Raw genomic sequence first — 22,281 nt, 5'->3', positions numbered from 1 at the left:
TTGTTGCCTGAAGCAGTAATATTCACTATGCAAATGAGTTAAACGGGCACTCTTTTAGACATTTCTTCAGTCTCCTAGTTTGTGTCATTATACTTATGAAACTTCTAGCTCATTAACTGTCATAAAATGACACCGCAAGCCCAAATGCTTTGAAGAAAGGACAACTGGACACTAAAAGATGTAAACAAGTGCCTTTGCACCGCAGTGACATATCTTTGAAGGTCTTCTGTCAAATGTGTGTTAATGAAGGTGTATGAACATTTGTGAATGTAGCTGTAAGCCACTTTCCAGGCAAACTCCAGGACCAGATTGAAAGTATTTAAACTAAATGTTGTGAATTTGAGATATAGTCCAGGAATAATATGAAAGGCCAGTATAAGGAGTTGAATTTCATTCATGTCCTTAGCAAAGCGGCGGTTGGAATTACATTAACGGAGATGTGCTGTTCTGTAACCCTCACCATTTTTGAGTTAAAGCATGCTTGTTTATATGAAATGCAAGGAATGATCGGACTCACACAGTGACACTGTAGCACATATGATTCTTTGTTGAAAATCCCTGTGTGAAGCAAGAAGTCTGTACCTTTGTGAAGATAGTAAGCTAGTGTGGTTGGGTTACGTTTAGAGACTTGTGATAGTTTGATATTGTTGGGTTGCAGATGGCAGGCTTCACTAACTAGTCGGTTTAAAAATGCAATTAGGTTATTTAGCAGTGAGTTGCTGGCGCAAAACAGTCAACTCATGCTTGTTTGGATAATATTGATTGGAGAGGTTTTCTCTTTTTTTTCCCTCCTGTTTGTGTAACACAACTACTTAAGCTGATTTGGAGGGTGGCTGTTGCCCTTTCTTTCTCATGTTAAGAAGCTTGATTTAAAATGCATTCAAATGTATCAAATTTAGGTATAAAATAGGTTTTAACACATTGTATTGTTACTGAACAAATCTGCTTTTAAAATTTGGTTCTGCCAACCAGATTTCAGTCATTTTGCATACATCTTTCATGTTAAATGGTGCTTAGATTTTTTTCTAAAAAGGAACAGAATATTTTGGAATGACATGCTGATGCCAGGAGCATTTCTCACTTTTCTTCAATTGGTGTTGGTGAATGTTCTAGATGTTTGTTTTTCAGTTCTGATTTGTTCAAACGAGGGTGTAGCTCAGAACAAGTTTAGTATCTCTTTATTTGCTCTCACTTGAATTCATTCATCTTTTGTTTATTGTAAGAAACTATTTCAGTTGAACACTCCGCCTGAAAGTTTGTGGTCAGGTTTTTTTGTAGTTTTTTTTTTTTTTAAGAGGCAAGTTACCCTGAAGACATTTATCAAGTTACAAAAGATTTTCATTTTACATAAAGATGTTGTTCTTGAGCAGCAAATCAGCATACTAGAAAGATTTCTGAAGGATCATGTGATCAAAACATCATTGGAATTAATATCATTTTAAAATGAATTAAAATAGAAAATAGTTATTTTATATTGTAATAATTTTTTGCAATAATACTGTATTTTTGATAAACTGCGATTACTTTTTAATAAATAGTTATGCATGGCCTTGGGTGTATTATTGCTTTATATATATATATATATATATATATATATATATATATATATATATATATATATATATAAAGCAATAATACACCCAAGGCCATGCATAAATATATATATATTTTGTATTTTTATAATATCTTAATATATTATAAGTACTGTTTAATAAAATATTATTTAAAATTGATGTAGCAAAGTATCTAAATATTGGCATTGAGCACTAATGGTCACCCTCTCTCCTTCTCTGTGTGTTATGTGACAGCTAAACCTGGGGGACGGGTGAGGTGTCAGTATTTCCCAGCCGTGGATAAAGTGCTGTTTGTGGACGATTACGCCGTCGGCTGTAGGAAGGACTTGAATGGCATCCTTCTTTTGGACACGGCTCTCCAGGCCCCTGTGTCCAAGCCAGAAGACGTGGTGCAGCTGGAGCTGCCCGTTACCGAGGTAAGAATCCCTGCATGCACATTTTGTGTATTGATTGAATATGTACAGCATATTCTTTACCTGACCACTATCTGTAAATAGCTGATGTGGTTGTGGGGTGCAAACCTAAACAGTGATGCTTCCGGCATTTTAAACTGCATAGAACCATTTTCTTTAGAATTTGCAGTTGTGTTAATAAGCAAAAATAAGTTGATCACTGATCTTGTTCTAAGAAATTAAAGGTATGCATATCTAAAATGTGAATGATTTCTGAAATATTTGTTAAAAGTATCATTTGCAAGTCTGTCATGCCAGATGGCAAGTAAGTATAGCATATAACAAGTTTCTGTGGCTCATCCAACACTGCACGGCAGGAATTATTGTCATGCAGTTCCTTAGTGTACGTTGTAGGTTACAACTCTGCAAAATGCTAGTTTTTTGAGTGCTCTTGTTGATATAGAGATCACATAACCAGTCTGACAAAGAGTGCTATGCAGACAGACAGGTCCATTGTGTCCTAGGACACTCTGAAAACAAACCTCCCGGCTCTCACCACTTCCTGGTCACATACGGTTCTCTTATGTGTGAGAACCAATGGATTTTGTAGACTGATGAGCATATAACCTGGGATAGTCTGCAACTCGCATATTACTTTTTTTGTGTCTGTTTTTGTCAAAACAAAGGTCATATCGGACATGTTTGATTAGTCTTTTGACTTGTTGAATTGGATGCAGTTATGGATGTTGAGGCTTGGTATTGACTTGATTTGTCATGCATTTTAGGGTCTGCTTTGTGTTGATCGAACCTTCAGGGCTTGCTCATTAGGTCATCTTTGACTGTTGATATGTAAACACATATAAGCTTTTATGCATTGAACAACGCGATGGTCACGCCAGTGAGACCACTCCAAAAATTTAGTCGGTCGCAGTCTGGACACCTGCAATTAATAGTAAATTGATTTTGTAATTTTCTTTAATTTTGTAGTGCGTATGAAAAGGTGCATTTCTATTAAAGGCACATAGGCCTACATGGAGATGATGAGTCAACCCCGGCATTCTGCAACCTCATGTTTAAACCCGACACTGATTCAGAAAGCACTAGTTTATTAATAAATAATTAAAATGTCTTATTTTCCCCCGAAACATTCATAATCATTTTGCCGGTGCTTTGAGGCAATTGCTTTATGCGCGAGCTTGAGCACGAAATAGGTTCTAGCCTAATACACCTGCCTATATATTAAAGTATGGTTAATATATCATTATATTAACCGATTTAATATAAGGTGTGATTAGTTTCCTAGAAAAATCTATAGTAGAGGGCAGGCCTACTTAGCACAAGGATGCACTCCATTTTTTAAATAAAATGCTATGATGACATCACGAAAAGTGCGACAGCTGCAAATCACATCGTTATTGCACTGCACGAGTTATGCATACTTAAGGTGTCAAATGTTATTTATTTATTATTATATATATATTAAAAAGTAAAAATAAAAGTATGGCAGTGACATGCGTATCATTCTTCTAATGCAAATTCAATTCAATTCTGGTCTACTTGCACATATGTCTTGAAATTATATTTTCCAATACACTATAGAGGCCACTGAGGTCAATTGCAGGCCATGAGCTGTTCCTCGTGGGAGCCCAATCTTTTCTGTTAGGTCACACGAGTTAACTTTAGGAGTTCCCTAGCCTCAGACTGAACGAGTAATGTGACTCAACTTGTTGTTCAGCAAGGCCATTCATAAACATGTACAGTGAAATGTGATAACTGAAGTGTAAACATGAGTCATCACTGCAGTGCTGGAAGTAAACCTGTTTATATAGGATTTTTAATAGCATAATATTGGTCGTGATTAGCTTGTTTTTATGGTACTGATTTGACGTGGTAAAAAGTCTCTTATGAGACTGTTTTATTGAGGCATACCTTTTATATTTGGTCTTTCTAAGCTCTGAAGTGGTGTTTGACATCTGTACTCATGTAAAATTACATTGCTGTCCTGCAATTTTTAAGAGTTGTTACAACTCCATTGTTTTGGCACACAAAAATATCATAAATAGTTTGGAAATCTCTAGGTGGAGCCAAGAGATGCAGTCAGGGCTCCAGACTGCGGCCATTTTTTTTGCCAGTGCGACTAATTTTTGTGAGCATTCGCACTGGTGAGACCACCGCGTTGCCCAACTCATAATCTCTGCCATTCCTGTTGCATTTGAAATTCATCAAACGGCAAACTAAATGAAAGCGAAACACAGACCGTTTATCAGCTTGGACCGTGACACAGACAAACTTGTCCAAGCTCACAACAGCTTTAATCGGGAGCCAAAGTTGATTTCGCAACACTGTTACTGCACAGATGCAACAGTGTTTCGAGATCCAGTGAGAAGCATTTGAATTCACCGCACAATGATAAGGTTACTGAGAGATCTCTGTATAAACAACTCTGACATACGTTTTGAAATTATAAAATCACTATTATAAAATATAAAATGTCAGAATTTTACCACTTTTTTGTGTATGAAGTTAGAAAAGACACAAACTTTTCTTCAATTTGCTACTAAATCACACATAATCACTGAAGAAGGTCAGTTCCATAAGCTAAAAATATAATGGTACATTTAATGAGAGTGGAATGTATACATTTTCTGTATATAAAAACTAGATTTTGCACCTGTTATTGTTGTTAATAAAAGTACATTTTGTATGCATCTTAACTCAAGCTTAGTGCTTTACTGTCAAATCTGTAAAAATAAATGAAATAAACATGAAAATTATTAGTAACTGCACTTATTAATGCAAAACTATTTTATGATTAAATTCTTTATTTTGAAAACACCCACACACCACCCCCAGCGCTACCAAGTACCTCATTTATTTTCTTCTCACCTGAAATTCATGCAATGAACATGCTTTTGACAAAGATTTCAATTAGTTTGTGGTCTATATAGTCTGCATCAAAATGAGGTTTGCAATGATGCACCCGAAGGCACGGGTTAAAGACACATTCAGTGACGTCACGATATGCTAATTTGTTTAAATTCGTACCTACGTAATCACCATCACCAAAATTTTACTTTTTTTTTTTTTTTTTACATTTTAACTTGAAAAAAAATATATATATATATAGACCTACCTACCGACCCTTTTAAAAATATATATATATATTTTAAGGACGGCCTGAATAGAAATTTTAAAGGAATAGTGGTTTTGAAATAGTAATCTTGTGTAACATCTTTACTGTTTTGGTTCTGTAATATGTAATGTTTCCTGCAGAAGAAAGTACAATCACTCTTGTTCTATTGGTCCTTTGAGATCCTTATCCCTTAATAATCTGAAGCATTCTAATGGCTTAACACCTCAACACTATCATTTGATATCCACCTGAGAAAATACAGACTCAATGAGGCCATCACAGTTCAGTTGCTTTAACTATGATGGACTTTTGCTTTTGTGTGCTCTGTGTATATGTTTGCATGTATGTATGGATGACTAATTGCTTTGAGGTTTGAATAGATTGTATACGTGAAATACTATTCCTTGTGTTTCCCTGCAGGCCCAGCAGATGTTGTATGCGTGTATGGAGAAGGTGGATGTTTCCAACACTGAGGGTTATGATCTTTTTCTCACCCAGCTGAAAGAAGGCCTGGAGAATACCTCAGATGAGACGGCGGCCAATCACAAAGTGGCAAAGGTTTGTCTAGCAGGAAGGAAGATGCATCATTCAGAAGTCATCTTACTGTTCTTATCATTATAATGTTTCATGTTTAATGAGTTGCCAAGTGTTGAAATCTAGATAGCGTAATGAATAATCAATCTAGCCTACTAAAGGTTGAATGACTATTTTTTTGTGAGTCATGCCTGTTTATGGCTAAAATGGTTATTGAAGTAATTTAAATGTCATGATTTAATTATGATATTAATAAGAAATTGTATTTCTTGTAATTGTAAATTTACGTATAAGAAATGCAACAATGTGGTTCACAATTGTAATAATTATGGTAATATAGCTCACAGTTGTACCTTAATATCTCACAATTACATCTTCATAGTAGGGGTGCTCCGATCACAATCGGCCTCTACTTCATAGCAACAGTTGAGACTATATTTCTCATAATTGGCTTTATATCTGAAAACTTGCTTAATATCTGTGTTTTTTTTTAAATGTCTAATAATTAGACTTTATAGCTCACAATTAAAACTGTTTTTGTTTTTTTAGTTTACTAGCCAGCCTGATATATATAAAGTAAATATTTGTAAAATGACAGTTTTTGAAATATCTGAAAGTACACTCTTGACATAAGTGTCACTCAGTCAAGCATTATAATAAGCAAGTATTAATAATTTTAAATTAAAAGTAATTAGAAATAAACTTGATAACAATGTTTGAGGGCATATTAGTCATTTAATCCTCTGAGGTCTACGGGTATTTTTGGGGCCTGGAAAAGTTTTGTCATGCACAATTACATTTGTGCTTTTTTCAGTTGCTTATAAACATCTAAATGGCTAAAGTCCAATATCATTGTAATCAGCACAAACATTCCAGGCTTTCTATAAATATCTCTCTCATGTCTCTTCGTTGAGTATTCACTGAGTTAAAGTTAATTTTAATGATGTGTTTGTAAATGAAGATCAGCGCAGACAAAGGCTGCAGACAGCACACCTTGTTTGTTATCTTTGTTTTAGAAATGCACAAAGTTTTGTTATTATTATGTTTATATACAAAAAAAGTAGACCCTTTAAAGATTCGATTGATGTATTGCTCTTATCTGTACGATCAAATCTGAAAGTGTAATTTAAGTTATTTTCTGGGTTATCAGGAGAAAATGCCTCATAACGCGTATATGCTTGAATCAACTCCAGAGGGTTAACTGAACATTTTAACTGGACTGGTGGTGGTGCTTTTTTGGTCATTCAGTGTTTCTGTAAAAAAAAAAAAAAAAAAAATTAATAATAAAAAAAATTAAATAAAACTACTGATTCTACTAATAAGATCTGTTACACACACTGTGGATTAATGAACTGCTGGATTCATGAATTTTAATCAGGTTGTGTGCGTTCGCTCGAACTGATTTGCTGAAATCAAAACAGGGATGATAATAAATGAGCGCCAGCCAATTAATTTGCCTTTTTTTTAACATTAGCTCCGCCCACTACCAGAAAACCCAGCAGTTCTTAAAAGCTGAAGAATTCCAAAGAAATGCCGTTATTTTGACAGGAAAATACAACAAAGAATATTGTTTAAATGTAGCGTGTCAATTCTCTCTCTCTCTCTCTCTCTCTCTGCGTGTGTGTGAAAGAAAGCAATGGCGAGTCGTGCACCCTTCACAGTAGATCTTATGGTACGTCAAATACGGGTGCATTGTACATCCATTCAGATGAACTGAAAAACAGCACAGATCACTTGGAGAGTGAAACTCTGAAGCGCTCCATCAAAGTGTTCGGCGAGTGAACATATATCTGTGCTAAACTTCTACTTAACCTCTTAACTCACACACTGGCGAGTAAAATCTGAGAATTTATTCTACATTGGCTAATTTTAGACATCATTTAGTTGCCCAGAGTGAAGATTTGGTCTCATACGCGAGTGGTTAACTCACAATGTAGAGGGTTGATCTTACAATGCATCTATATACATCTCCGTTACATCTTTATAGCTACAACAGCAATTTTATTTCTCTGAATTCTTTTGATATCTTTGGGGCATTATATTTAGCAATTTTATACATTTGGGAAATCATATTTTACAGTTGTTGTTTTTTTAAAGATATTTAACAATTACAACTTCATATCTTACAATCGTTGCTTAATTTCTAACAATTGTGACTTCATTTCTTAAATGATTTACTTTGAAGCAGAAACAGACTTCCATAGAAAATATATTTTTTCCTATCTAGAATTTTTTAAATGTTTGATAAAATGTATATAATGAAATTTATAGCTGGATCTGATGTGACTTTGGCTTGATTTTGGAATGCGTACTTAAAGTGTTCTTTAATCACAGGACTGGTTCCCCATCTCTCACAAACAAACGCTAGTAGTATAGTATTGCTCATCCATTCTTTGTTGTGCAGTGCTGGGATTTGGCTTCATGTTTCAGTGCTGCAGAGCGTCTGGCAAGCTACTTTTCCTTGAATTTGTGGGTCCCATAATGTTGGATTAAAACCTTGCTGCACAGTGTGTGTGGTGACATGTTTGCTGATGTAATGCAGTCTGACTGAGTGTGCGCGCGTATGTGTGTGTGTGTTTGTTATGAAGCTAGAATAGTTGAGTCCTGTAGCATTACAGCGTATAGATTATTCATGAGACGATAGCTCACAGTGACTTATCTGTGGAGACACACGCAGGCTGTATTGAACAGCATTGCTGCAGTGTTCTGAGGTGTATCTGTAGCCCTGCAGTAACAGGAGGATGATCAAAGACTCCCACTAATGCACCTGTGCTGGTGAAGCCTGTCAGAGGGCACTGAGGTCCTTTTAAAGAATCCCTCTGTCTTTATACATATTCTTTCATGACTGCTACTGTAAGAATGCAGTGTGAAGAGCAGAGAGAAACACTCCGCTTACATTTAGAGTAACACATGATTAGGTGTGACTGTGATTTAGGTTGTGTCAGTAGTACTCTATGCAGCAGAAAGTTACTAAATTGATCACTTTTTTTCCCCCCATTTTTGTTTCCTTGCAAGAATTTTTTGGTCTCAGTATAGTTATTGGCATAACTGTTTTACATACGTTTAAGTAAAACATAAAAAATAAAATGTTGTGCAAGTAATAAAATACCAATAAACAGTGTACAACAAATATCAAAATAATTGTAAAATAAAGACAAAACACAATACGAATAAAGTGGTTATATAATAAAATTATGTACAATAACCAAAATACAACAAATGTAAAAAATTACCAAAAAAAACCCTAAAAGCATAAATTAATATATAAAAAATAAATGAGTAAAATAAATAAAAAATAATACAATGTAATATTAAGATTTTAAAGTCTTACATTTTTGAGCTCTTATTGCTGCAGTCTCTATCAGATGCAAGCATGTGTACAGAAAACACACATTTCTTTAGTCTTTGGTGTATAGTACATACAGATTGCATATTTGTAATGAGAAAACAAGAGCATTGGTTATTGCACTGGGAGTCTGCCGCTCCTGTTTTTAAATGGTGTGTTTATATGGATCCCCCATATAGGCTGATCTAGGAACTGTTTTCCCTCATCTACGCATAAGTCATATTCATCTAGGAGGAGGAAGGGAACTGATCCTAGATCAGCACTTTCTTTCTGAGTCTTAAAATAAATGGGCCTCTGCAGTTAATAATGACGGCATGTTTCTCCCCTGTGTCCTCCAAGCCATCAGCATATTACTGCAGTCCTCTTCATGCAGTTTCGCAGTGGACCACAGTATAAACCTCATGTGGTAAAAAAAAAAAAAAAAAGTAAGTGCAGCGTTACCTTGTGTAGTCATCCAAGCACCCTTTTTTCTGTGATTTGGCGGACATCCAGATCGCACTGCTGTAACAATGAGCGTCAGCTACGGTGATGGATTTCTCACGCCGCTTTCCATTGACCCCTGTCAGGCCACTGCACTGGGTTCTGGAGCTCTCCAGGCCCTTGGTGCCTGGAAAGTGCACAGATTGTGTATCATGTTTTTTCATGTTTGAACACTGGAGCTTTTTCTAGGTTTAAATGAGAGTGAAAGTTCAAATAAGCCAGGATTGTTGTGAACAAGCTTGTTCAGACTTGTTCAGACATCTCAGTTTAGAAATATTTAAACACTTTGTCCTGAAATTAGGCAGATCCTAAAGTCTTTGCAGCTGTTAAAAGCTCCTAAAAAAGATGTAGGCCTATTATATACACCATCTTGCATGTAAATGCTGTTTAAATGTAATGACGCCCTCCATCTTTCTAACTTTCCAGTGGGCGACTGTGACCTTCCATCTCCCTCATCACGTGCTGAAGGTGGTAACCAGTGCCATCGTAAACGAGTTGAAAAAATTGAATCAGAATGTCGCAGCACTGTCGGTCGCCTCTTCAGTCATGGACAGACTCTCCTACCTCTTACCGAGCGGCAGGCCAGAGTTGGGTATCGGACCCGGCCGCTCTGTAGACAGGTAAATGCACAGGATAGGGTCACTTCAGTGTTTGTCAGATTATTTGTGATATCATAAAAGCATTCAGAATTGTAAATGTTTCTCAGCTTGAGAATTGACCCTTCGCAAAGACCCACCCCTTTTAGCTACTATTGCTATGTCCAGAAAGCCATGGTGCAGTGAAAAATACATCACAGAGCAAAGAGGACATTGACAACGGCCTTACTTTTTGTATGAAACAAAGTCAAAGCATAAAAATTTTGTCATTTAAAAAAGAAAAAAATTTTTTTTTCAAACAATACAGTTTTGTGGCTCTTTAATGTGTCTGTTCAAGCGGCATGTGAACTGATCTCTTACTACTAGTTACAGCATGAAATAAATATGAATGAACATTAGAAAGTATGTTGTCTCAACCACAGAAAGATGTCAATGCACCATTTTCAAGTTCAACTCTACTGATGCTAATCTACTAACATTCCTGTCTAGTTTCAGTATAAGCTGGTTTTAGACCAACTTGCTCTGAAACCTCTTAAGGCCAGGACAAACCAAGCCGACTTCAAAGAACTAGTGGTGATGAAAGCCGACTGTGTTGTCACCTTGTGTCGGCAGTGTCGCACATAAAACACACTGGAAACCACCCTGCACACCTTTATATGGTGACAGCATGGACAAGCACCGCTCATATTTCCTACAGAAATAAGTGGATTTGAGGATGTAGAATGATTTAAAGTGCTGTTTGTGCTTCTTCACCACTAAAGATAAATTTTTTTGACTTAAGAGTGTATGTGTGATGTTTACAGGTCTTTGATGTACAGTGAAGCTAACAGGAGAGAGACGTTCACATCCTGGCCTCATACTGGCTACAGGTGGGCTCAGCCTGATCCCATGGCCCAGGCAGGCTTTTATCACCAGGTTTGTGTCATTGCCATGGCAGTGATTCTTTTCAGATTTACTGTCAACTTTCAATTTTTCCCCTGCTCAGGTCCTATTCGTTTTTCTTTTTGTGTGGTATGTATTATCTTTGGTTTCTTTTTTCACTATTTGAATGAGTCCTCTTGATGGTCACTGACTGATTGTGAAAGTCTGCTTGTATCACTATTGAAAGTGAAATCATTTTGAGCACAAAACTAAAACTGGGTCAACAAGTTGAATGAATTGTATTTTCTTATTGTTCAGGGTATATAAAAAGAGATAAATACAGGACAGTACCGTCAGGTAATGTTTGAGGTGTCTATTATGAGTTCAAAGACCATTTTATGAATGTTTTGCTTTCGGTTTTATTGTAAAATCAGGGAATTCCCGATTATGCACTGATACATTGGTGCCAAGGAGGGTTGAGCTGTGCTGGTAACCAAAGAGACCACACTACTTCTCTCACCCATGTTCCCTGTTGTCATGCCAACCGAACGAAATGAAGGGAGAATAGTGCCTCTGTGTTGCAGATGAAAGGGTGATGCCACAGCAAAAGGGACATTCTGTTAGTTAAAGAAATAAAGAGTGAAATGGGAAAACGTGATTAATCATGAACTGAAGTTTCTTTAAGGTTAACAGTCTAGTCTAGTCAGTCTAATTAAATGAAATCATGAAACCTGCTACAATATTAAACAGCAGTTTATAAAACATTTTATAAAAGTAAAATTTTGAAAAGCATGTTTAATCAAAAGAAAAAAATAATAATTGTATATAAAATATATATATATATATATATATATATATATATATATATATATATATATATATATATATATATATATATATATATATATATAATTATATAATATTTATTTAAAATATGCATTTTAAGGTTCACAGGCAGTAGGCTATAATAGCACGCGTGACATGCCATTCCCACATACATGCCCGCTCGCACCTCACCTCATGTTTGCGACTGACTGCAAATGACCATAACTGTACTGACCTACTTTTGATGTATCCATCCAAATTTGGCAAATTACATTTACATTCCGCTTTATACAGTAAATAGATTTTTATGACTGGATTCCGTCCATGTTAACCATGTTGTGGAAATCAAAGGGCCCTACATGCTGAAGAGCAGATCAGATTAGCAGTTATCTTAGGTTATAAATTAGGTTCAAAATGTCACAACATGTTTCCAAAGCACTCATTTTGGTGCTATAATGTGTTGTGTTTGTCCCCTTGTATTAGGTCTTTAAATGTGTCTTTGAACTATTGATGATGCTAACAACGGTCTTCTTCCTTCTAGCCTGCATCCACAGGTGATGACCGGGCAATGTGCTTCACCTGCAGTGTGTGTTTAGTTTGCTGGGAACCTACAGATGAGCCCTGGTGAGAAGCACCCCACTTAAACTACAATGTCACACTCAAACATGAACCATAACAAGGGCCAAGAGCTGAGAAAAATCCTCTTTGTGACCATCCTAATAAAACCTTCGATACCTTTTTAGGTCTGAGCATGAGCGCCATTCTCCCAACTGTCCGTTTGTGAAAGGCGAGCACACACAAAATGTTCCGCTGTCCGTCACTTTGGCCACCAGCCCAGCTCAGTTTCCCAGTGCAGATGGTTCGGATAAAATCGTGTGCTATGGGTTCGGAAGCTGCCCTCATTTCCTTGCTACCGCAACCAAAAGGGGGAAGATTTGCATCTGGGATGTTTCAAAGCTTATGAAGGTTTGTTATTAATCTCTTTTGTTCATTTCTAAAGTGGATGAGAATGGCTCAGTACACCTAAACCTCCATGTTTTTCTCAACTGTTCAGGTGCATTTAAAGTTTGAGGTGAACCCATATGACCCAGCCATCCTGAGGCAGCTGATCCTGTCCGGCAGTGAGCAGCAGAGTCTCACAGGCACAGAATCACGAAGACCCACGCTCTCCTGGCTAGAAGAGGCCACCTGCTGCTCTGACTTACCCAAACTAGAGGGAGACAGGTTTTGAACCTACATTTACATACTTAAGTTTTTTTTTTAAGATGTCTTACTCTGTTGTTATATGTATTGAACATGTCCTGTGTTTTTGTACCTAGTGATGACCAGATAGAGGACTCGGACAGTGAAGAGCATTCCAGATCAGAGTCGGTCACAGGTAAAAGCACTTGGACATTGGTTTTCATGTATTGACAATGTTTTTTCAACATACTGTATCTGCACTCAACGTTGTCACCAAACACCCCCTTTTTTTGTTTTCCTGCTTTCCATTTGTGTAGGCCCATTGGGTCAGAAAGAGACAATGGAGGTGAGTTTGGGAGTCACCGCTCTCAGTGTCCTACAGCAGCCTGAGAAGTTGCAGTGGGAGGTGGTGGCCAGTGTGCTGGAGGACACAGTTAAAGACCTGGAAGAGCTGGGCGCCAACCCTCCGCTCTCACTGGGTCCCCCAAAAGCTGACAAGGCTAAGGAGAGGCTGGCTGAGCACCACAACATTCCCTTCCCCTGTCTGCTGGCCGGAGGACTGCTAAGCTACCGGTCAGCAGCTAGTTCTCCACTAGGTCCCCCTCCATCTCGGCGCTCCATGGATAGCCCAGTAAGGACTGCTGCCTCTGAGGGGCTTGCAACAGACCAGGGTCCCATGGAGATTGAGACCTGTAGTCCCCCCACAGACCTGGGCTCCCCGAACCTACCACTACCTGCCCCTGTGCAAAGGACTATGCCTGTACTACTCCTGTACAGCATCAAGGAAGCAGATGAGAAGTCTTCAGGGAAGGTGTTCACCCAGATGAACAACCTGATGAGCAAAGGGCTTCATGAGGAGGGCTTTACTGTCCCACAGATTATCGAGATGGAGTTTGACACACACGAGCAGCTGCTGCTGCAGGACCCTCCCATCACGTACATCCAGCAGTTCGCGGATGCGGCGTCTGGGCTCGGACCTTTGGATGGGGAAAAGTGGAGCTCTCTGGCTCCGCGGCCGGGCTCTCTGGTGCAGTGCTTGCGGTTGCCAAAAGCATTAGAGGAAGAGAACCTTTACGTTGACTCAATCACGCCCTGCAGTGATGGATTACACTTGTTAGTCGGTCTTCAGCCATGCTCCGTAGAGTCCCTTAGCGCTATCAATCAGGTGGAAGTGTTAAACACCCTCAACCGTCTGCATTCGGCTCTCTGTGGCCATCGCAAAGGACAGACATTGGCCAATGGCCATGATGCCCACTCGGGCACCTCTCCTCCACAGACCCCTCTCATCCTGCCCCCTCATGACCAGCAACAGCCCCATACTTCCAGACCTCTAGGGGGTAGTGGTGGCGGTGGCGGATACCTTGCGCTCTACAAGTTGAATTACTCCACCCGCATCGTAACCCTGGAGGAGGAACCGGTGAAGGTCCAGCAGATTCGTGACCCACGGGATGCCATCACATCTCTCCTCCTCCTGCCGCCAGATGTGCTGGATAGCAGAGAAGATGACGGAGAGGAAACTTCAGAGGAGTCTACACCTTCAGGACTCAAAAATGGCACAGGGACCGTTGCGTCTGCAGTGGCAGCGGGCCCAAGCATGGTAACTGCCATTGGGAAGGAAAAGAGAGGAGAGGTGACTGGACTTGGACACCTGGTGGTGACTACGCAGGCAGGTTACATCATGATTTTAGACTTGTCCACCCTTGAGGTGATGGCCAAGGTGGAGCCACCCAAGAAAGATGGGACAGAGGAGATGGACCCCTTCGTCTCTGTAACCTACTGCTCAGGCACCGACCGGCTATGTGCCTGCACAAAAGGTAAGCAACACAGATGCTTTATAACCGGCTTCTTCGTGTCTTGTTCACTAACAAGGGCATATGAGGTGTGGAAGTCCACCATTTCTTTGACATACAGCAAAGTATGATGACCCATACTCAGAATTCATGCTCTGCATTTAACCCATCCAAAGTGCACACACAGAGCAGTAACCACACACACACACCGTGAACACACACTGCAGCAGTGGGCAGCCGTTTATGCTGCGGCGGCCGGGGAGTAGTTGGGGTTCGGTCAAACTCTCTAACCACTAGACCACGACTTTAAACTCTGTAACCACTAGGGCCACAACTTCTCCAAACCAAGTTGCTTACATTCATGAGAAGTGACCTTGGTGAGTCAAGGGTTGGGTGAATTTTTTGTGCATTGGACTGGTTTAATTATATGTATTGCTCTTTTGATTGGCTGAATTAAACAATTAAGTACAGTTTATAAATCTGTTGCTTTGGTCAGTTAATGCCTGCTTTGCTATTGTGTTTTTGAGTATGCATAAATGTAATATATTCCTATGATGGCAAAGCTGGATTTTCAGCAGCTCTTACCCCGTCTTCAGTGTCACACGATCATTCAGAAATCATTTTAATATGCTGATATGCTCCTCAAGAAGACTTTATCACATCTGTACATGTATTAGAATAAGATAGAACAGGGACTTCCATCCCTGGCTTTCAGTTTCGGTTTTCTTGCTGTCCCTCACTGTATTAATGAGTAGTTTGATTAAAGGGTTCATATGATGTTGCTAAAAAGAACATTATTTGGTGGATTTGATGTAATTAAATGTATTTAAGGTTAAAAAAAAAACATTATATTCCACATACTGTACATCATTGTTTCTCTTATATGCCGCGCCTTTCTGAAACGCGTCAATTTTTACAAAGCTCAACATTCTGAAAAGTGAGAAGGGAAAATTCATCATATGACCCTTTTAAGAATAAAATTACTGTTAGATATACTCGCAGTTAGTTAGTTGAACAAGCCTGTAACCCTATGTATAATCCGCATACCTTCCTTGTATACATATAAATTGTGTGGTTTGTTGAAGAGGTTTGCCAGTACTACTATTTTTTTTTTATATATATATATATATATATATATATATAAAGCTATCTGACTGTTTAGTGTTCACCTGATGGATGATAAAACACTTGCACACTTTCATTGAAGGCAATAACTAATTAATATATAGAATATTCAGATTATCATAGATACTCTATTGACTTCTATCTGACCAGAATATCGTCTAAGAATTTTTGCACAAGAAAACCCCATTTTCCGCAGAAAATTTAGAAAGTGTTATACTTTCTAGTTTAGATTTGATATTTTTACTTGCAGTGAACATTTTACATGCAGTTATGCTATTCATGGTTTACTATAAAAAGCTTGAGCACTTGGTCACACAAGTTTCTTTTTTCCCTGTATGAAGGTGGAGAACTTCATTTCCTTCAAATTGGAGGTGTGTGTGATGATATCGATGACGCCGACATTTTTGTCGACGGCCCCATGTCTAATAGGGCAGAGCAATTACTGGACGGAGCAAAACCCACATCAAATCCTTCGAGCCCAGGTATCCAAGGTGAGTGACACATGGAGGCATATTAAACTTGTGTTTCTCTGTTTAACATGGTGCAGGAGGTTCAGATAGTTTATTTAGTTTGCCCCTTCATCTACCTCACATCAGAAATCAATTTGCCCTGTTGAATTGAAATTTGTCTGTTTAAAGCAGCTAATGCTCAGTGTGCTTTCAGGAAAATTGATCATCTGATGTTGTATTTCTCTCTCTGTGAAAATCAAATGATTGTTGTTTGTATTATAAGCTGTGTGTCTTTTGGCAGGAGTTGACCTCCTGGTGGACCAGCCATTGACCGTAGAGACACTTTCTTCTCTGGTGGAACTAACACGTTTTGAAACGCTGACGCCACGCTTCTCCGCAACAGTGCCCCCTTGCTGGGCGGAGGTGCAGCAGGAACAGCAACAACGGCGGCATCCACAACACCTTCACCAGCAGCACCACGGCGACGCCGCGCAACACACACGCACTTGGAAGCTACAGAGCGACAGGTGTGCATTCACAAACAAACCACACTCTTCCTCATACAACATGCACCTGCCCTCAAAGTACTTTTTTGACCTTAAAACACGTGATTATGTGTATAAGAAAGCATGTGTAGTTAAAATCAGACACATGCACATTTATTTATACAACAGTTCTTTCTGGTCCTCAAATCTGTTTGCCAAAAACGGATTTAAAACTGATGTTTCTGTAGACATTTCCCTCCTTTTTTTCATGTTATGTGTAATATCTTTCTCTCTTAGCTCCAGCTGGGATGAACATGTGTTTGAGCTTGTCTTACCCAAAGCCTGCATGGTTGGACATGTGGACTTCAAGTTTGTGCTAAACAGCAGTATTACTAACATCCCACAAATCCAGGTCACACTGCTGAAGAACAAAGCACCAGGCCTAGGCAAAGTGAACGGTGAGTCTCCAATAACCAGAAAACATGCTGTAGAATAGTTCGATCTTTTAGTTTGATAGTTTGATTTTATTCCCTAAATTAATCTTTTGTTGTGTAAAACTTTGTACCTGCAGAGACAGCAGTGGACAGGCAGATTGTTTTCCCATTGTCTCATGCCTTGCACTCAAATGGAGAGAAGAACGGACAGCCACATCTGCATGATTTCTCAGAGGACATCCAGTTCATGGACATCGAGGAGTCGCCAGGTAAAGAGTCCAGATGATTAAGCCGTCTTGACCACCTGAAAACGTCCACTTGTTATGCTAACGTCTGTCACATGTTCTTTAATATTACATCTGTGTCTGTCTCAGGCTCCAGGCTCTGTCCGTTCCTGCAGGAGCACAAAGATGATATCCTGTGTGGGCCCGTGTGGTTGTCCAGTGGACTGGATCTTTCTGGACACGCAGGGATGCTTAGCCTTACAAGTCCCAAACTCCTCAAAGGTTCGCCCGAAAAGTCATCACAAGCCATTTAAAGCAGCCACTTCCTCCCATCCTGCAATATGCCAGAAGATTTAACAAAAAAAAAAACTGTACAGAACTGCAGTGTTTAACTTGTGTGAATATGCAACACAAATTGTCCTTTCATTCCCCTTTCTAGGCATGGCAGGGGGGAAGTATCGTTCGTTCTTGGTGCACATTAAGGCAGCGAATGACAAGGGTCTGGATGAGAGCTTGAGGCCAGTGGTGAGGATGCCCTCAGCCAAACCTCACAGTAGTAAAGCTCACTCGCTCTCATCCCTGCTGCAGAGGGCTCAGGCCACCAAGGTACAGTACAAACACAATTTTTTTTTAATCCTTTGTGTTCATTCAAGCCGTTTCAAAACTGACCTCATAGCTTTGAATGCTGGTTTGGGGCTGATCTTCAGTTGTCTAACTGCTATACAGACCCCTCTAGTGGCTGTAAAGCTGCATTGCTTCATAAAAGAAAGAACTCTTCACTTGATTTGTTCTCTTTGCATAGAGGTAAAGGCCAAATGATGTCCAACATGGCAGCTTTCATTTTCATAACATCTCGCTGCTTTTCAGGAAAAGGCCTCCACTTCTAAAGCAGACCCTCAGTCTGCCCCTAAAAAGCCTGATAACCTGCGGGGCTGTGACTTGCTCCAGGAAGTGTCTGTCACAATTAGGAGGTTTAAGAAAACGTCTGTACCCAAAGAACGGTAAGAGATAGATGTATGCACTATACACTGCCATTCATATGTTTGGATTTATGCTCCCCAAAGCTGCATTTGTTTAATCAAAAAAAAGTAAAACTGTGAAATTCTGATATATTAAAAATAGCTTTTTATTTTATTTTAATATATATTCATATATAATTCATTACTATGAAGGCTAATCAGAATTTGAACATGATTCTTCAGAAAACATTCTAATATGCTGATTTGATTCAAATGTTTCTTATTGTTATCAATGTTGAAAACAGTTGTGCTGCTTAATATTTTTGTGGTCACTTTTCAGAGTTATTTGATGAATAGAACGTTCAAAAGAACAGAATTTCTTTGAAATGTAATTTTTTTTGTAACAACTATCTCTGTTTTCAGATTTGATCTAGGGCTGCAAAATCATTTAATTGTGATTAATCGCATTCAAACTGAAAGTTTGTTTACATACAATATGTGTGTGTACCGTGTATGTTTATGTACACATACAAGTTAAGGGAACATGTGTCAGATTTTTGTATTAAATATTTGATCATTTAGCAGACGCTTTTATTCAAAGCAACATACAGTGCATTCAGGCTAACAAATTTCTACTATAATGTGTTCCCTGGGATTCGAACCCCCAGCCTTGGGCTTGCTAACGCAATGCTCTACAAGTTGAGCTACAGGAACATATATTATACTATATATATATATATATATATATATATATATATATATATATATATATATATATATATATATATATATATATATATATATATATATATATATATATATATATATATATATATATATATATATATATATATATATATATATATATATATAATATCTGTGTGTGTGTGTGTGTGTGTGTGTGTGTGTGTACAAATCTTAAAAAAGTGTGTATTTATATATACATAATGAATATACACAGTACACACACATGTAATATGTAAACAATTATACACTCAAAAGTTTGAATGGTAGTGTATGCAATGCATGTATTAGGTTCCACATTAAGAAAGGAATCACCTTGTTTTAGTGAGGCATTTTAAAGAATACAATATCCAGTCCATTGTCTGAATGTGCTCTGTCTGCTTTTATTTCCCAGAGTGCAACGCTGTGCAATGCTTCAGTTTCCTGAGCTCCATGAAAAGCTGCTAAGAGGTTTGTGTAAGCACGGAGAAGACGGGCAGAGCTCAGAACACTGTCAGAGTCTTATTTTGGACGTTCTCTGCTGGCTGGCAGGGGTCTACTCCAACGGATCCTGCAGGTGAGGTGCCACAGTGAGCTAGTATTTTTAGTCTCTCGATTTTATCTCTTGCCTCTTTTAATGAATTTTATAATACCTCCTCCTTTAGTTTGAGAGAGGGGAAGGAGGGGCTTTTGACTAAAACTAGGAGACGGCTGACGGAAATCATCAGGGCGTGTTTCTTTGAGGCTGGACGCAGTATAGCTCACAAATGCTCTCGCTTTCTTGCACTTTGTATTAGGTGAGTTTGCAACCTCACTGTATTTTTCTGATCTTCAGTCTTGTAGTCTCATTGCAGAACTAATGAACCAGACGGTCCAGTTAACATGTTCAGATACAGTGATGCCTTGTTCACTAAGTCTAATGGATGTATGTGTGTCTGATGTTTCAGTACCGGTAAAGGAGACCCTGGTCAGCAGGGTTTTGGCCAGGCTCTGTTTAAAGCTCTTCTGGATAATATGCCTTATTTGCCTGCTGCTGCCACAGGAGGTAATTATTATAGTTTTTTTTATTAGAAATGTTGAACATGTATAGTGCCAATTAATTTTGTCATAGTGAAAAGACAGTTTCATTCAAAAACATAAGCTATTTATTAAACTATACTACTGTTCAAAGTTTTTTTTGCAGAAATAAATATGCACTTATTTTATGCCTATGTAACTGTCTTTCTCTGTTTTTCAGGATCTGTCTTCTGGTACTTTGTCCTGTTAAATTATGTGAAAGATGAGGACCTGGCCGGGTGCAGTACCGCTTGCGCCTCTCTGCTCACTGCTGTCTCCCGGCAGCTGCAGGACCGCCTGACTCCACTTGAGGCGCTGTTGCAGACCAGGTCAGCTTTATATACTAGAACAAAAAAGCTTTTTCTAAGCATGTCGAAGTGATCGTTTTAAGGAAGTGAAATGGTTTTGTCATGGTCCTCTCTTTTCAGATATGGTCTGTATGGGTCTCCTTTTGACCCAGTACTGTTTGACCTGGAGGTGAGCGGGTCTTCCTGTAAGAATGCCTTTAGCAGCAGCATTGGGGTCCAGTCGGATGAGATCGACTTGTCCGATATTCTCTCAGGTGTGTAAATACATTCTTCCTCAAGCACTTACATTCATCAGTAAAAATCCAAATAGGAAAGACAAACATGTAATGGTTGTTGTGTCTAATGTCAGGTAATGGAAAGGTGAACAGCAGCGGGGCCGCAGAGGGCAGTTTTACAGCTTTGACCGGCCTGCTGGAGGTCGAACCCCTACACTTTACTTGCATCTCCACCAGTGATGGCACCAGGGTGGAGAGGGATGATGCAAGTATGTTCACCGGTACATAACCTACTTTCCTTTTCCTCTCTTTCGCATCTTGTTTCTTTTGCCACCAACCGCGTCATCGCGGACCTCATCTTTAAGGTGTGGTCACACTACATGAAGTTTTGTCAAAAGTGTAGCATGAGGCACAGCTCACATCGATGTGACTTTCAAACCAAGCAGCCAACCAAGTAACTTCTGACAATTTGTATGAGCAACTGTAACCTTTTGCAAAATCAGCAAAAACTGAGCACTGGTTAAGGTGAACGTATCTTTAGCGCTAAAATCTGTTCTTGTTTCCCTTTACGTTCTTCTACAGTGAGCACCTTTGGGGTGACGCCCACAGTGACCGGGCTGTCTGCTGGGAGCGTTGGTGAGGCTTCTACGGCCCTTAGCTCAGCTGCACAGGTGGCCCTTCAGTCCCTGTCTCATGCAATGGTTTCTGCCGAACAGCAGCTTCAAGTTCTTCAGGAGAAGCAGCAACAGCTTCTAAAACTCCAGCAGCAGGTCATACATGAATGCATTCTTCATTCATTTTAATAATCTCAATGTCTTGATTATTTCAGTACTTTGACCTTATGTAATTTGTTATCTTATGAAACAGAAGGCGAAGCTGGAGGCCAAACTTCACCAGACCACCGCAGCCACTGCAGCATCAGGCGTTGTCAACTCAGTGCCATCCAACCCGTCTTCAGCCCCAGGCTTCTTCATTCACCCCTCTGACGTCATCCCTCCCACCCCTAAAACTACACCGCTGTTCATGACACCGCCTCTCACCCCACCGAATGAGGCAGTGTCTGCGGCTATTAGTGTGGAACTGGCTCAGCTCTTCCCGGGATCCGTCATTGATCCTCCACCTGTGAACCTTTCAGCACAGAACAAAAACACACAGAAAGCCAAACCAGTAAGTTCTGAAAACCTCCTCCTGCTTATATAATGATTATTATTTAGCAGGGTTTCATTTTCTCTCATCAAAAATACTCCAAAATGGATTTAAGGGAACATTTTGCATAATAGCAGAGGCTAATAGGTAAGGTAGCATAACATATATGTTATTTTCCTGCAAGGGGCTGTGCGTTATTTACCTTCTTTAGTTGAACTTGTGGGATGCGTTCAGCTAATGTGTGTGGGTATGTTTTCATTACAGAACCCCATAGGAAGTGGCTTGGCATTGGCAATCTCACAAGCCTCTCACTTTCTTCAGCCTCCACCACATCAGTCCATAATAATTGAACGGATGCACTCAGGTACTTCACATTAGCTCTCACACTAGAACAGTGGATCTCAACCAGGGAGCCAGGGCAAACAATAAAGGGCAGCATGCTGG

The 22,281-nt window shown here is 39.2% G+C and overlaps 1 protein-coding gene across 5 annotated transcripts in view; it reads left to right on the top strand.

The window, feature by feature from the left end:
* Positions 1-22,281, top strand: part of birc6 (baculoviral IAP repeat containing 6) — an 84,875-nt gene that overhangs the window by 1,622 nt on the left and 60,972 nt on the right. For 3 of the 5 annotated variants that reach the window (XM_052581360.1, XM_052581362.1, XM_052581359.1), the window contains exons 2-26: positions 1,809-1,990; positions 5,520-5,657; positions 9,886-10,079; positions 10,859-10,970; positions 12,283-12,365; positions 12,485-12,707; positions 12,796-12,965; positions 13,061-13,119; positions 13,241-14,737; positions 16,180-16,329; positions 16,589-16,814; positions 17,070-17,230; positions 17,344-17,475; positions 17,581-17,712; positions 17,870-18,036; positions 18,298-18,431; positions 19,528-19,689; positions 19,778-19,909; positions 20,060-20,157; positions 20,350-20,497; positions 20,597-20,730; positions 20,826-20,972; positions 21,274-21,461; positions 21,559-21,858; positions 22,102-22,201. In XM_052581360.1, coding sequence (XP_052437320.1) covers positions 1,809-1,990; positions 5,520-5,657; positions 9,886-10,079; positions 10,859-10,970; positions 12,283-12,365; positions 12,485-12,707; positions 12,796-12,965; positions 13,061-13,119; positions 13,241-14,737; positions 16,180-16,329; positions 16,589-16,814; positions 17,070-17,230; positions 17,344-17,475; positions 17,581-17,712; positions 17,870-18,036; positions 18,298-18,431; positions 19,528-19,689; positions 19,778-19,909; positions 20,060-20,157; positions 20,350-20,497; positions 20,597-20,730; positions 20,826-20,972; positions 21,274-21,461; positions 21,559-21,858; positions 22,102-22,201 — 5,169 coding nt within the window. The remainder of the gene's footprint in view (positions 1-1,808; positions 1,991-5,519; positions 5,658-9,885; positions 10,080-10,858; positions 10,971-12,282; positions 12,366-12,484; positions 12,708-12,795; positions 12,966-13,060; positions 13,120-13,240; positions 14,738-16,179; positions 16,330-16,588; positions 16,815-17,069; positions 17,231-17,343; positions 17,476-17,580; positions 17,713-17,869; positions 18,037-18,297; positions 18,432-19,527; positions 19,690-19,777; positions 19,910-20,059; positions 20,158-20,349; positions 20,498-20,596; positions 20,731-20,825; positions 20,973-21,273; positions 21,462-21,558; positions 21,859-22,101; positions 22,202-22,281) is intronic. The other 2 variants (XM_052581364.1, XM_052581361.1) reach the window with 1 other exon arrangement.

This window comes from Carassius gibelio, chromosome B17 (assembly GCF_023724105.1).
Source record: "Carassius gibelio isolate Cgi1373 ecotype wild population from Czech Republic chromosome B17, carGib1.2-hapl.c, whole genome shotgun sequence".
NCBI classification, from domain to species: Eukaryota; Metazoa; Chordata; class Actinopteri; order Cypriniformes; family Cyprinidae; genus Carassius; species Carassius gibelio.
This window is presented reverse-complemented; position numbering and strand designations above follow the sequence as displayed.